The sequence below is a fragment of the Mercenaria mercenaria genome, chromosome 10 (genome assembly GCF_021730395.1).
Source record: "Mercenaria mercenaria strain notata chromosome 10, MADL_Memer_1, whole genome shotgun sequence".
NCBI lineage: Eukaryota > Metazoa > Mollusca > Bivalvia > Venerida > Veneridae > Mercenaria > Mercenaria mercenaria.
In genome coordinates, this window is record NC_069370.1 from 38315351 (window position 1) to 38331866 (window position 16516).

Here is a 16516-nt window from a genome sequence, read left to right on the forward strand (position 1 = left end):
ACAGGTAAATACATGGAAGAGCGGTGCCTTTGAGTGATAATGGCCCTGTAAGAAGATAACTAGCCCTTGGACTAAAGCCGTCTGGATATTATCACCTTGACAGGGCCATGTATTAATCTATACTTAATGGCTGACATTTATGAGCAAGACACGAAACAATCCTGTTAATTCTATTTTTCATTTCTTGATTTGTTTAACGACAAGATGTTTTCATGTAAATTAAGACTTACTAGAAAATTTTACAAGTATAAATTGCTCCTCATGCAAGTTTCCACAATGATCACTTTTCGCATACTTTTCAAATCACCATATCCATTTTACCCCCTATCAGTTTTACTGGGTTTTTTTCACTGTTCTAACCTAAATAAGTTATTAAAATCAACAGTTACCTTTTCTTGTAACTGATCCCTCCACTCCTTTGCTTGACTGTCTATGTCTGGGACAGTTTTATGGTGGTCTTCTTTGAGGTATCCATACAAATTTAACAATTTTCTTTTAAAATTGTCCTGTAAAAAGGCAGGCTGATCTGAAAGAGCAAGCAAATTCAGTGAATTTGTATCCCCCACCAAATGAGATAAACATTTTTTCTATAAAAAAGCATTCTCTGCCAAAAAGCAATTAAATGCAATTGAGTTTCAGTCTGTTTGAAAGCTATTTATTCTAAATTATTGATTAAAAACCATTTTTCTACATTTAGTAACAATACTTTTGACCAACACTACCAAAAATAAAACAAAAAATTTTGTTTCTATGAAAGCTACCTTATTTACCAGGTTTGGTTTGCTTACCTCATTCCTAACTGAATACAGTACACAAAATATAATAAAAGCGATAATCTAACCTTTCAAGCTATCCAACAATGGCTGATAAAAGGCAGGCTGCAGTAATTCTAGAACACTTCCATTGTCTGCCTTCTGTATACATGCCAAGGAATGATGCATATTCAACAAGTTGCCTTGTCGGACTCCTTTACTGACTAAATGTTCTGAAATTTTAAGCCCTAAATCACTGTGTTCGATTAAATTTAAATGACCTATTGACGTGACTAAAGAGTAAAGCTTGTTATTAGGATGATTTAAACAGCTGTCTATGTCTTCACTCAATTTCTTCATTATTTTGTTGGTCAAACTTTTATAATTCCATCTGATTACTGAGCAGGACAGTAAAACTGACAAACTAATGTCGCTATCTATGAAGTGGCCCTCATTTTTCAAAAAATCGAGCATGTTGACTGACATTTCACGTAAGAGGTTTTGATCATTTATTCTCAGCACTCCACAAGCAAAGAATAAATTTTTTAACTTGATCATATCTAGATTAATCGGTCGCGAACCAAGCTGTTTCGAAGCCCTTCCAACTAGGGACTTGTTCTTGGAGAAATTTAACCCTAGCAAATATATCAGTTTGTACGTCTGCACAGAGTCCATTGACTGAAGCATAATGGATGCCTCTTCTTCTAATCGCACCTGTGCTTCCTTATTCCCCGTCAGAAGATACATGGCCATTAGCAGCTCCTGAGGACTCGAAACATTTCCAATAATTTCTAATAGTCTCTGTTTACCCATCTGCAATTTAAGATTAAATTAAATAATTTGAGCCGTGCCATGAGAAAACCAACATAGTGGGTTTGCGACCAGCATGGATCCAGACCAGCCTGCGCATCCGCACAGTCTGGTCAGGATCCATGCTGTTAGCTAACAGTTTCTCTAATTGCAATAGGATCTGAAAGCAAACAGCATGGATCCTGACCAGACTGCACGGATGCGCAGGCTGGTCTGGATCCATGCTGGTCGCAAACCCACTATGTTGGTTTTCTCATGGCGCGGCTCAATTCACAAGTTCAGTAATATGAACTATATGCTGTAATATATTTGTACAGATATTTTTAAGTTCGTTTAGAACTCAAATGATATATGCAAGAGGAGTGGTGGTCAAGTGGTTAAGGTGTTGGCTGCTTAGGCCGGATGTCACGATTCCACAAGTATAGCTTTTAGCACCTACTCAGCAGCAGGAATGACAGATTGTTTTCTTTACAGACATTGGCTGTACTATGTATGTGTATCAGCCATCAGAAAAAAATGGTTTACAATCACATTATAAGTAAGAATAATGTCTATGACATGAAATTAACTCTTTCAAGAGTTTTATATATACAAGTAATTCAAAGACATAGCTACAAACACTAGAATTATCAATAGAACGATATTCTAAATTTGGTTTGTCAAATTGACCTCAGGTCTCCTGAATTTCCAAATTAGAAAATAAACAAGAGCCCGTAGAACACGAAATGCCCCCCTTGCATCCAGTAACTGCACAAGGCACAGAAACTATTTGGTCATTGTACACAAAAGTTCTACTATTTCTGGGTCAATGTGACCTTGACCCTTGACCTACTGACCTCAAAATCAACAAGGCAGTCTGAAAGACAGCTAAATCCCCCGCCACTGGTATGGATAGTTAAAGGGTAAACCTTTGACCTTGAGATGTGACCTTGACCTTGAACCGACATGGCTGACCCATGAATTCTGCACATCATCTAGACGAGGTGATCATTTGACCCAAGTTTCATGAAAATCCTAAAAGGGGTTTAGGAGATGCAGAGCTCAAACCTTTGACCTTGAGTTGTGACAATGACCTTGAGTTGACATAGCTGACTCATGAGTTCTTGATGAGGTGATCATTTGACCCAAATTTAATGTAAATCCTTCAAGGTGTTTAGGAGATACAGAATGAACACAAAATGGAAGGCTCAAACCTTTGACTCTAAGTTGTGACCTTGACCTTGAGGCGACATGGCTGACTCATCAATTCTGCGCATCGTCTTGATGAGGTGATCATTTGACCCAAGTTTGATGAAAATCCTTCAAGGGGTTTAAGAGATACAGCGGACACAAAATGGAAGGCTCAAACCTTTGACCTTGAGTTGTGACCTTGAACTTTAGCCGAAATGGCTGACTCATGAGTTCTGCACATCGTCTTGATGAGGTGATCCTTCAAGAGGTTTAAGAGATACAGAGCAGACACGAAATGGTAGCCTCAAACCTTTGACCCTGAGTTGTGACCTTGACCTTGAACGGACATGGCTGACTCATGGGTTCTGCACATCATCTTGATGAGGTGATCATTTGATTCAAGTTTCATGATTATCCAATAAGGGTCATCTGCTGCTCATGACCAACCTCCCTATCAAAATACATGATCCTAGACTCAGGCGTTCTTGAGTTATCATCTGGAAACCAATTGGTCTACATACCAACAGACCGACCGACCGACATCTGCAAAACAATATACCGCTCCTTCTTCGAAGGGGGCATAAAAATAGTGTCCTACCACCCCATTTTTTCCAAAATATGTCTGCCACCTTTTTTTGCCATTGGCGAATAGCAGAAACCCTGGTTTTGTGCAGAGTACTTGATGTATTAAGTTGCGTTTAGACCACATTTTGTTTCTACAGTGTAAAATATTGATTATTCTATGTTTATAAAACTATACTGGAAAGAGAATGACTGAGAAGTTGTGAAACTGACAAACTGATGAACACAGGTGACTCTCAAAATTGGACTCATTTAACTCTTTTTGGGGAGTATAATCAAGAATACAGTTTAATTACCTCATAAACTTCCCTCCTCTTGTCAGTCGACTGTCTGGGTTTGACAGTCTCCAGAATCATCAATGTTGGCTTTAACGGGGTCTTTCTTAGCCTCCAACACAGCTCATGTAACAGCGCAAATGCTACATCATTATCTTCTGGACTTCCCTTTAAAATTTATGAAAAACTTAGGTAAGAGTTAAGACAAACTATTCATACTAAGGAAAGAAACCTGTTAAGAAGAATAAATGTAATTTTTTGAGTTCTAGAAATATCTGAAGTTAGCAACGCTCTATTATTCAAATGTTCATCACAATAAAAAGTTACATGAGTGAATACAGTGATATTACAAGAACAAAAGCGGCAACAACTGTGCTTTAATGAAAGCAAGAATCAGCAAACTTCCCCTCTTAATAATGTTAAATGAGATATCAGCTTACATACAAAACAATTAAGGGCTGTCAAATGACTTCCAAATAATACTAGCTAACATGTACAAAAACTTTACCAAATCTGAAACAAAAGCACCACAATGCTGAGCAATATACGCCCAAAGGTATGACCTTTGACCTTGAAGTGTGACCTTGACCTTGAAGCCAGCCATCTGAAACATGTGCTCTGCATGTCGTCTCGATGTGGTGAATATTTGTGCCAGGTTTCTTTAAAATCCTTCAAGCAGTTCAAGAGTTACACGAGCAGACATGAAACACAGTCATATGACCTTTGACCCCTAAGTGTGACCTTGACCTTAAAGCAAGCCATCCAAAACATGAGCTCAGCACATCGTCACAATGTGTTGAACATTTGTGTCAAGTTTCATCGAAATCCTTCAAGGGGTTCAAGAGTTACAGAACAGACACGAAATTGCTAACGGACGGACAGACGGATGGACGACACCGGCATCATAACATAATATGCCCCCTTCTGACATATAAAAAGGGGCATAATTTTGTAAAACTAAGTTGGAGTTAAGAGACCTGGCTAAGAGTAGTCACTTCATGATATCAAAAACATACAAAGACTCTGAAAGCATTTAGTAGAAAGTTTTTGAGAAACCTACTTTAATTAGAGACCGTACCATAGCTCTTCGCATACTTTGATTTTTCAAACTAAAGTGATTTTTACAAATGCACCGGTTATGATAAAAAAATGTAAACAAAAGACTCCGTCTATAATCTTTGAAATGTATGAATGACGCTCGATCTAAGTCATAATACTAATTGACAGTGAATGCTAATGACTCCATGTGTTGCAGAAAGGTATTTAGTTTGTAACTGTAATTTCCTTTCAATTGAAATCCTCTCAAACCTGGTAAAAAAAATTACTTATATTTGGACAAAGCTCACGGTCTTTTCCGTTCGACAGCTGCTAAAAGGGCAAATATAAAAGGTTCAGAGTAAGTTATATTTCACTGGTACTACCAGTTAGTAAGTTCATACTCTGAACAACACGTCAGAGAAATTCGGGCAGATTTGACGGATTATGACGTTGGCAGCATTAGATTATATTTTTTCTTTACACGAAAATTGCCGTTAAGTAACAAAGCGAATACGCCGATAATCCGGAGTCACCGATTATTGTTCCAGTTCACGCAATGAATCCAGGCAATTAAACTGCATGGCTATTAGCGGCTGCTGTTATAGGGAAGTGGTAGAGTGTCTGCCTTAGGTGTGAGAGGTCCTGGGTTCGAGTCTCAGTTAGAGCTTCACTATTTGCATTCTGCTAAAGCATAGTTTTGCTGTTAATAGACTGTTCCAGATGTTCTAATTTTTTAGCACACAGTATCATGGATCATTATTTAGCAATCCAGATAAAAGTTGAATGTTAAACCAAATGCGCCCAATTAGTAAATATTCACTATATTATGTCCCTTTGATGTTTATGCTCTCCATGTTTGAGAAGAGTTACATTTCCTTGATCACAAAATTTTCTTAAACATGAAAATATTAAATGCTCATAACTCCACACTTCTGGTTAAAATATTGTCTATATTTCTGTTTTGGAGAAATATATGGACATTTGTCTTCATTTCAAAGCTTTTTAACTTCAAACCTATGATTTGAAAAACTTAGGTTCTATCTCTACTTTAATACATGCAAACCTAAGTTAACCAGACGTGTATCCCCAGTATGGCAATGGAATGGTGTCCCCACGTTCAGTCCCTCTAGTCATATGTTACATTTTGTACTTGCTGACAATGCATGACTCAAGCAAACTTTCGTATTACCTTGGGGTGGGGGTAGGGGAGTATGGATACTACAAAACATCACCAAGAACCACAAGAAAAACATAAGAAAAGAAACTGAAAGTGTCTATAAGACACTGGTGCCCAAACTTCCTGTCACTGTCCAAACACCAAATAAAACGCCAGGTGCACAACTTCAAACACTGAACAACATTTCTACAGTTTCGTGACTCAAATACTCAAATACTTTTAACATAGGTTAACTAAACGCCCTTCCATACCTAATCCTCGATTAAGTCAATGGCCATGTGTTTGGTCTGGTTAAGTGAAATCCCAAACAAAACCCCAGCTGCACAACATTAGACAGTAAACAATTCTAGGAAGTTTGGATTCACTGTTGTATTTTCTGGCCCTTTGTGATCAAGGTGGCATTCGAAGTTTATGGATTATACAGTCTGACTTAAGCTCGTGCATGTGGGTGTAAGGGGTGTCGCTTCTGATATTATTTTTACTTGGTTGTGTTCTTTGCTTCCAAAGGATCTTCATTTACATTTTAAGTTATCAATCACTTTTTCAAGGTAAGTGTAACACAAACTTTTAGACCCTTATGCAAATTTTTCACTTTAGAAGTCAAGGACCGTAACCAAGATGTTTGATAACTCCAAGTCAAATACTTTTTGAGAAATACACAACAAAAAGAGATCTATGGACAAAGCAAATCTATCTGACTCCCCCCCCCACACAACATCCAAATCTTCAGTGAAACAACTAGAATTGTGATGCTCCAACATACTGTGCCATCCTCTGTATAACAAAAACTATCAAAGGGTCATAACTGCAGTAAAAATATTCACAGAAAAAAAAATTCCTTTATGGTCATCTGCACATCAAGCTTGTTCATCGGTAAATGTTTGAAGCAAATCAGGCTAACAGTGTGGCAAGGTGTTGGACATACAAAATTTCAAGACGTACCGATGGACGTACGGACAGCAGCAATACTATATGCCACCACAACATAAATGTGTGGAGGCACAAAAATTGGGACATAATAATGACAAAATATAAGCTTGTTTTGTGTTACTTGTCCTGTGATGTAATCTCCTGACACTGAAGATACATGTAAAGTTTGAAAGAGTTTGGCTTTAGACGTAGTTTCTAAGACACCTAGTTACATGCAAACTTCTGTAAAAATGATGCCAACACCAGTGAAAAGGACAACAAAAGCTCTACTAACCAAGATATTTCAAAAAAGCTATGTAAACCCTTACCTTCATGAAGAAATCCAAGATGTTCAAAAGGTGAGCTGTGATAAATTTTGTTATTTGTGATTTATAGTCCAGATGATTTTGCAAAGCCTTAACAGTTTCTTCACCAAGGTCAAACACATTTAGCCTTTCTAAATTCTTCAACACACAAACTATCAGTGCATTCTTACTGGATACACTTAAGTTTTTATGAAAATAAAAATCTAGCATATCTAAAAGTTTGCTATGATCGTGGATAGAATTAATCAGTGTTATTTCTTTTCTAACAAATATTTCTTCTTTCAGTGAATGTTTAGATCTACTGCCTAATTCTGGTTTCTCAACATCTTCAACCTCATCAAGTACTTCAACGGTTTTACTACTTTTGCCATCTTCGATTTTTGCATTGTCACACTGTTCTTGATCTAAAGTTAATATATTTGGTTTCTCTTCAATTTTAACTTCTTGTTGATCCTTAGCATCATCTAACTCCATTTCTTGTGCACCTTCCTGCAAGACCTCTTTATTCGCCTTCTGTTCTGAATCATCTTTAGTAATCTGCTTTTCAATACCTACTGTAACACTTCCTTTCTTTTCAGGTTTATCATCTAGAGTGGAAAGTTTTTTAACATCTTGTGCCTCTTTCTGCAAGACTTCTTTATTCGCCTTCGGTTCTGAATCACCTTTAGCAACCTGCTTTTCTTTATCTCCTGTTACACTTCCTTCCTCTTCAAGTATATCATCTAGAGAGAAAAGTTTCTTTGGAGAAGATTTTCTGGTGGAAGGATTCTCATCTTTGCCGTCATATTCTTCACGACGACTCAATACCTTTACAGAGTCTGACAGCTGTCTCCTTGAAAATTTCGGACATTTCAAAGCACTGCATCTAACAACCTTAAATATCGAACAGAAAAATTTCATTATCACTTGTTAAAAACTCCAGCATTTTTCTAAATAAGAACTCATTAATCTAGAGGGTCATTGACCCTCAAGCGCTAACCTGTGTACAAGGCTTCAAGTGTGTTTGTGTAACGTACAAGTACAAAGTTAGGTTTCTTCTATGTTAGCCTATATTATACATGTCACACACAATTATGATAGAGAGCCACACCCTGAAATAAATATCACATGCCAAATATCAAAACTCTAGAGAAAAAGATTTTTAAAGTATGATAGCTGAAAACCTATTTCTAACCAAAAAGACTGTATGTTCAATGAACCGGAACCATTTGAACAACTTTAAAAGACGGCTACACTGAGAACATTTGTGTAAAGTTTCATCAAAATCCATTCAGTGGTTTTGGAGATGTTGTTTAAAGAAACTGTTGATGAAAAGTGACCATGCCCTCTGGCTGCCATATTTTTTAATGAATAAAAAAATTTAACAATATTTGTGGGTCACACAAGGACAATATGTGTGAAATTATTTTAAAATTGGGCTAACAGTTATATACATATAGGGATAAGTGACCACGCCCCTTGGCAGCCATGTTTTTGATGAGCCACAATAATATTAACACTCTTGGTAAAGGGTCACACAAGGACCATTTGTGTAAAATTATTTTAAAATCGGACCAGTTCCACACAAAAAGATTTTTAATGTTTCCACTATATATACATATAGGGAAAAGTAACCATGCCCTCTGGCAGCCATGTTTTTTGACGAATCAAAATGATCTGAACATTGTTGGCAGAGGGTCATGCAAAGACCATTTGTGTAAAATTATTTTAAAATCAAGCAAGGAGTTTCACACAAAAAGATAATTTGAGCCGCGCCATGAGAAAACCAACACAGTGGCTTTGCGACCAGCATGGATCCAGACCAGCCTGCGCATCCATGCAGTCTGGTCAGGATCCATGCTGTTCGCTTTCAAAGCCTATTGGATGCTGGTCTGGATCTATGTTGGTCACAATGCCACTATGTTGGTTTTCTCATGGCGCGGCTCAGTTATTTAGAATTTCAGCTATATACATATAGGGAAAAGTGACCACGCCCCCTCGCAGCCATGTTTTTTGATGAATCAAAATAATTTGAACAATCTTGGTAAAGGGTCACACATGGACCATTTGTTTAAAATTATTTTAAAATAGGGCAAACAGTTTCACGCAAGGTTTTTCAATTTTCCCCTATATACATATAGGGAAAAGTGACCAAGCCCTCTGGCGGCAATGTTTTTTGGTGAATCAAAATAATTTGAATAATCATGGCAGAGGGTCACACAAGGACCTTTTGTGTAAAATTATTTTAAAATCGGGCCAGCAGTTCCACACAGAAAGATTTTCTAAAATTTCCACTATATACATATAAGGAAAAGTGACCACGCCCCCTGGCGACCATGTTTTATGACGAATCAGAATAAGTTGAACAATCTTGGTAGAGGGTCAAACAAAGACCATTTTTATTAAATTATTTTAAAATAGGGGCAGCTGTTTCATACTAGGAAGATTTTTAAAGTTTCCACTATATACATATAGGGAAGGAGATGTCATCTGAAGTTCTTCTATTTTTAGTTTCGGCAGCTCCTACGTGCAACCAAGCAGAACCATTTGAAGAACTTCAGTAGTGGACCACCCAAGAAATATCAAGGCCAAGTTTCATCAAATTGCATTCAGTGGTTTTGGAGGAGATGTCATTTAAACACAATTGTTGACGACGGACGGACGACTTGACGGACGGACAACAGACACAGCATGATCACAATAGCTCACCATGGGCACTTTGTGCTCAGGTGAGCAAAAAATAAAGCTGTTTTAAACACTGACAAAACTTAAATCTCTGTTTAAACAATTGAGCCGTGCCATGAGAAAACCAACATAATGGGTCTGCAACCAGCATGGATCCAGACCAGCCTGCGCATCCGCGCAATCTGATCAGGATCCATGCTGTTCGCTTTCAAAGCCTAATGGAATTAGAGAAACTAATAGCGAACAGCATGGATGCACAGGCTGGTCTGGATCCATGCTGGTCGCAAACCCACTATGTTGGTTTTCTCATGGCGCGGCTCAATTATACTTTCTTTTGATTTGACTTCTTTTAATATTTACTGTGTACTTGTTGATACTATAGATCTGGTCATTTTCATCGCACTTCTATTTTGAGAATTTCTAGACAACAGCAACATACTTATTGGCTTTAAAAAAGTAAGAATTCAAACATTCTTGAAATAATTCTCCTTTGGATATAGAGCACCTCTGAACCTGTTTTATCATGATGGTAAGGACTACATCAAATTGATATAACATATACATACATGCAATGAAAAATAAAACACTCCCCCTTGGGACCATTTTTTTTTTAATGAGTTATTTGGAACTTTTTTGTTTGAGCATTACAAAAGAAACATTTCTATGAAATTATTTCAAAATTGGACCAGCAGTTTACAGGTTTAGGAGATATTGCCTTGAAGCTTTTTCTATTTTTTGCTGCAGCTGCCGTATGAGCAACCAAACAGAACAATCTGAACTGGACCTTTGGAAGATGACCAATCAAGGAACATCTAGACAAACTTTAAACCAATTTCCAACTAAACATTCCTGAAGAGATATCATTTAAAACAAGAGCTGTCTGATGATAGCGCACTTGACTATTCAAAAGGCTTGTCAAAAAAAATGGATTTTATAATAGTACTATTACAACTATGTCACAGTAAGTGTCAAAATTATAAAACCTGCTGTAATTCACAAGTACTTAAAATGGCAGAAATTTGTATGCAATATTTACACACTTAGTAAGTACAAAAGGGGCATAGTTCTGTAAAATACAAGTCAAGATATCCGGCCTTATACATTGATCCTTAACACAGCTCTGACCGTATGCATGCAATGACCCCAAGACATGTATGAAGTTTCAATACAATAGCCCCCCCACCACCCCCCCGCCCCTAAGTACTTACAGAGGCAGAAAAGTGTACTCTGTATGTACAAATGAATTTTCTGAGTATAAAAAGGCACACAATTTTGTTAAAATACAAGTTAGACTTCTAGGACCTGGACCTGTTACTATATTTACTGACCCTAATAAGTAAAGACATGTGTGAAGTTTGAATCCAGTGCATCAATGCATTGCAGAGATAGTTATCATTATCAAATTTCTAAGATAAAAGGGGCATAACTCTAAAAATATTGCTGACAGAGTAATGTCCCTTGTCATAAACGTGCTAAATTTTGTAATTACTCCCCTTTAATATGAAAGTATATAAAAAGCTGGGTATTTCTTTTTATTTCGATACAATGTCTAGTTTTACATTTGCATTTGATAGACATATCAACTGTTGAACAATCTGAACCAAAATGCAAGTTTAAAAGCTGTGTGTAGCTTCTGAATTCATTTATTTCCAATCTATCTTGGTTGCGCAACCAAGATAGGCAAAGGGAGGTAATAATAATTTTTCAAACTTGCGTTTCTAATGAATTCCATCTAAATACATAATTTTTAATGCAAATATTTTACAAATATATTACAATATGTCTAATATTTATACATTTCCTTAGGCAAAGTATGTTTATCAAATTTATACTTATGATAAAATAACTCTATCTTGGTTGGGCAACCAGGATAGGAAAATGAAATTTTAAAAATACCTCCAGTGAAAATCTAACTTGTATTAAGTGTTAAGTGAACATAAATGAGTGTAAATGATCAGATGCTAAAGTTTCGAACAAATCCGTTACATGGCCAAAATCTGATTATCCACCTTTAAGTTAAACTAGAATGTGTCTGTAGGACACAGGGTGTGCCCCCCACAGGTACATTAGTCACAAATAAGGGGCAATAATTCAAATGTTTGCAGTCTTAATGGGGTATAGCCTCAACAAACATTTTATGAAAAGGGTTCATTATTCTAGGCCCTATACTTTTTGAGCTATGAGCATCACAAACAAAAAATCCACTATTCTGGCTATTTCAAGGGCCATAACTCTGTAATAAGAGTAAGATTCTCAAGAAGAATGCCAAGAGTGCAAGGCCACATCATGATAAAGACTCCTGCAAGGTTTCCTGAATTTACATCTAATACTTTTTGAGCTAGGCACATAATTAGGTGAAAAAGTGCATTTTTTTACTATTTCAGGGGCCATAACTTTAAAAATAGGGGTGGAACCTGCCAAAACATTACAGGTGTGCAAGTTTATATCATGATAAAGACTTATGCAAGTTTTCAACCATTTATATTAAATACTTTTTGAGCTAGGCCGCGTCACAAGGTGAAAATGTGCATTTTTGACTATTTCAGGGGCCATAACTCTAAAAATAGGGGGCATAGCCAGACGAAAAATAGGAGGTACGCAAGTTCATATCTTGATATAGACTCATGCAAGGTTTCATCAATTTATATGAAATACTTTTTTAGCTAGGGGTGTCACAAGGTGAAAATGTGCATTTTTGACTATTTCAGGGGCCATAACTCTAAAAATAGGGGCAGACCCAAAGAAAAACAGGAAGTGCGCAAGTTCTTATCATGATTTATACACATGCAAGGTTTCATGAATCTATATCAAATACTTTTTCAGCCAGGCGCATCACAAGGTGAAAATGTGCATTTTTGACTATTTCAGGGGCCATAACTCAAAAAATAGGGGGCGGAGCCAAAATAAAAATAGGAGGTGCGCAAGTTCATATCATGATAAAGAATCATGCAAGGTTTCATCAATTTATATGAAATACTTTTTGAGCTAGGCGTGTCACAAGGTGAAAATGTGCATTTTTGACTATTTCAGGGGCCATAACTCTGAAAATAGGAGGCGGACCCAAATGAAAAATAGGAGGTGCGCAAGTTCATATCATGATTAATAAACATGCAAGGTTTCATGAATCTATATCAAATAGTTTTTGAGCTAGGCGTGTCACAAGGTGAAAATATGCATTTTTGACTATTTCAGGGGCCATAACTCTAAAAATAGTGGGCGGAGCCAGATGAAAAATAGGAGGTGCGCAAGTTCATATCATGATAAAGACTCATGCAAGGTTTCATCAATTTATATGAAATACTTTTTGAGCTAGGAGTGTCACAAGGTGAAAATGTGCATTTTTGACTATTTCAGGGGCCATAACTCTGAAAATAGGGGGCAGACCCAAATGAAAAATAGGAGGTGCGCAAGTTCATATCATGATTAATACACATGCAAGGTTTCATGAATCTATATCAAATAGTTTTTGAGCTAGGCGTGTCACAAGGTGAAAATATGCATTTTTGACTATTTCAGGGGCCATAACTCTAACAATAGTGGGCGGAGCCAGATGAAAAATAGGAGGTGCGCAAGTTCATATCATGATAAAGACTCATGCAAGGTTTCATCAATTTATATGAAATACTTTTTGAGCTAGGAGTGTCACAAGGTGAAAATGTGCATTTTTTGACTATTTCAGGGGCCATAACTCTGAAAATAGGGGGCAGACCCAAATGAAAAATAGGAGGTGCGCAAGTTCATATCATGATTAATACACATGCAAGGTTTCATGAATCTATATCAAATAGTTTTTGAGCTAGGCGCGTCACAAGGTGATAACGTGCATTTTTGACTATTTCAGGGGCCATAACTCTAAAAATAGGGGGCGGAGCCAGACGAAAAATAGGAGGTGCGCAAGTTCATATCATGATAAAGACTCATGCAAGGTTTCATGAATTTATATCAAATACTTTTTGAGCTAGGTGTGTCACGAACTTCGGACGGACGGACGGACGGACGGACGCACGGATGCACGGACAAGACCAAATCTATATGCCCCCACCACTCATGGGGGGGCACAAAAAGGGCATAACAGGCTGACATAGTAAATAAATAAATAATAAATTAAATGTCTCTTGTCATACATGTGCACACTGTCACTATATGCAAGTATTCCAAGTCTCAGTTTAATATCTTTGATAGACTATAGTGTTCAAGATATTTGACATTATAAAAAAAACTTTAATGCTGACACTGGGATGAGTAGTATAGCTCTCCATATTCTTTGAATAGTTGAGCTAAAAAATGCTGAAATTAATAAAGTACTAAATTCACTATGTTTGAATTTGGAAAATGAATACTACTGAAAATATCTGATGTAAACGGCCAAAATATGCTTTACAAGTTACCCAAGTATCTCAAATATTATACCTCATAACAACTATGAATACAGGGAACTTTAAGTTGAGCGAAAAAAATATATAATTTTACAGTACTGTTTACTTATTCCCACCACTGAAATAATTTACAGCATCACCTGTCTCTGTACTGTCAAAAGTTTCCTCCTTTCCCTGAAGAGTACTAGAAGATTCCGGCTCCGATACATTGTAGATGTTGCCACTAAATGTCAAAAGACATGCTGTTATTGCATCCACATCATTGCTTGTGCCTATAAGACAACAAGAAATAACATAAGTACATGGTATAAACAAAAACAAGTATCAAGAGGTGTTCATCTTGTGTTGATATATTAACCTTTAGCCTGCTGGCGGAAAGTGGTTTTGCTTTGCGACCAGCAGACCAAGATCAGCCAGCAAATTAGCCTTACTTGTTTGGATATTATAGCTGCCATCCCTCTAAGCCTTACCACTATCTGCCAGGGTCAGACAAAGTTTGAATCCCAGTAGGATAAGGTCCACATACCAAACACAGGTTGAACTGGGAAGATAGAATCATTCTGCCTCCCGGGATACTGTAAGGTCATATACATGTACCCATTCAGTCCATCAGGGTAAGGTCCACATACTGAACACAGGTTGAACTCGAGAGATAGAGTCATTCTGCCTTACGGGATCGGCTGGTGCGAGGTCATATATCTATTTGGCCTTGACCGGTGTGTCCTACCGGTCATAAAAGCACTTGCTTGACCCTTGGCGGTGCAACAGCAACAACTAGACAAGCTTACTGTCGCTGAGTGGCTGCTTTTTAATTTCTGACTTTTGCAGCCACCGCGACAAGCCAAAGTATGTCAAAAACCTGGGATCTGCTGCGAGTAATATTTGCTCACATCTCAAATACATGAATGGAAATTGTTAAACACTACGAAATATAAAACATGTCCACGAGGAAAGACCCTTTTTCTCGCGATCTGCACCAATGATATTCTTGAAATACACAGCATTACTTTATACCGGCCATGAATCCACAGCTATCCCGCAATACTGACCTTGTTTTCAGCCATGATATTTTGTGATGCATTGTTTTGATCATTATCGACCAATCAGAAAACGCGCACCTTACAGCATTTACATTTCAAGTATTGGAGAATCTGTGGAAACCTGTACGCTGAATTCTCGTATTTTACGCCATTATGAATTTAAAAGAAATGAACATGAAATATGATGTATACTGTGTTGTTTATTATTTAAAGCGTATGAACAACATACAGAAAAAAATATATATACATAAACACAGCCTAGAGAATATAAAAAGTCACTTTGTCTACGTGTGCAAACCTCACGGTGTGTATTTAAAGTTACTGTACATATTTTTTCCAGAATGGCCCTCTCAAACAATTTTCAGATCCCGTGATTGTTTTCATGTCACTGTCTGACAGTAAAATATTTTACTAAACTTCTTGCGTAGGCAAATATTAAGACCAGTTAAGTAGGGATGACATGTGCATATTTATTGAAACGCTCAAAACCGTAGGAGCTTACAGTTGTGTCGTCCTGGGAAGAAGTAACATGGTTTCAGACTTGAGAAGGGATCACACGTTTCACCGTATTACACCTTTATTTTTTTTAACTAAGTTAGTTTTGAATTTTTGAGAGAATTCAATAAAATACTTTCATAAATAATTTACTTACGAGATGAATATAAAAAAAACGTTCGCACAAAAATATTTTATACGAGATTGAAATTCGGCAAGCGCGCGGGAAATTTCATTAGATCTGCCGTATTTCCTTTGATAACTTGAAAGTGTTATCAATGTATGTCTCTAATCAACTTGATTTTATATTGTTGACTGTATAATGTATGATGGTGACACATGTTACTAATGTACTAACTAACAGACCTTAAAAAACGAGCTCCTTTCTGTTGTACATGGGCACAGTAATACTTATGCATATTTTAGTTTTTTTCTTCAGATAACAAAATCAAATAACTATGCGTGGTTATATTTCTTATAAATATAATGACTTACAAATTATAATTATATTTCGCGTAATATGCGTATCTTTTGTAAATCGGCATAGTGACTATATTTAAAGAAAACTTGCGACATTCAGTCTTTCGCCAACAATGCGTTGTTAGAAGTCGTTGTTTCATTATTAATTTAAAAAAATTATTATTTTGTTGTCCGAAGAATCGAAGGGCATTTACTGAAGTAAAACTTATTGCAAACGAGATGTCAATTCATTTGCAAACAAATTCAGCTTAAAAAGACTTACTATATCAATTTGCACCCCTGTTGCAATTATTGGTAATCTATTTGATTGTGACAGACGATTAATTACAATTACCTAATATTCAAAACGTAACAAAAATTATTTAGAATAAATAAAAAAATCTATGCTTCCAACTTTCCAAAGAATTTGCCGATTTGGAATC

The 16516-nt window shown here is 36.7% G+C and overlaps 1 protein-coding gene across 1 annotated transcript in view; it reads right to left on the reverse strand.

The window, feature by feature from the left end:
- The window catches only part of LOC123561866 (uncharacterized), a 32788-nt gene that overhangs the window by 13156 nt on the left and 3116 nt on the right, over positions 1-16516 (reverse strand). The window contains exons 2-6 of the mRNA XM_045354533.2: positions 14220-14351; positions 7043-7912; positions 3611-3757; positions 842-1565; positions 390-526 (exon numbers count right to left, since the gene is read on the reverse strand). Coding sequence (XP_045210468.2) covers positions 390-526; positions 842-1565; positions 3611-3757; positions 7043-7912; positions 14220-14288 — 1947 coding nt within the window. The 5' untranslated portion in view covers positions 14289-14351. The remainder of the gene's footprint in view (positions 1-389; positions 527-841; positions 1566-3610; positions 3758-7042; positions 7913-14219; positions 14352-16516) is intronic.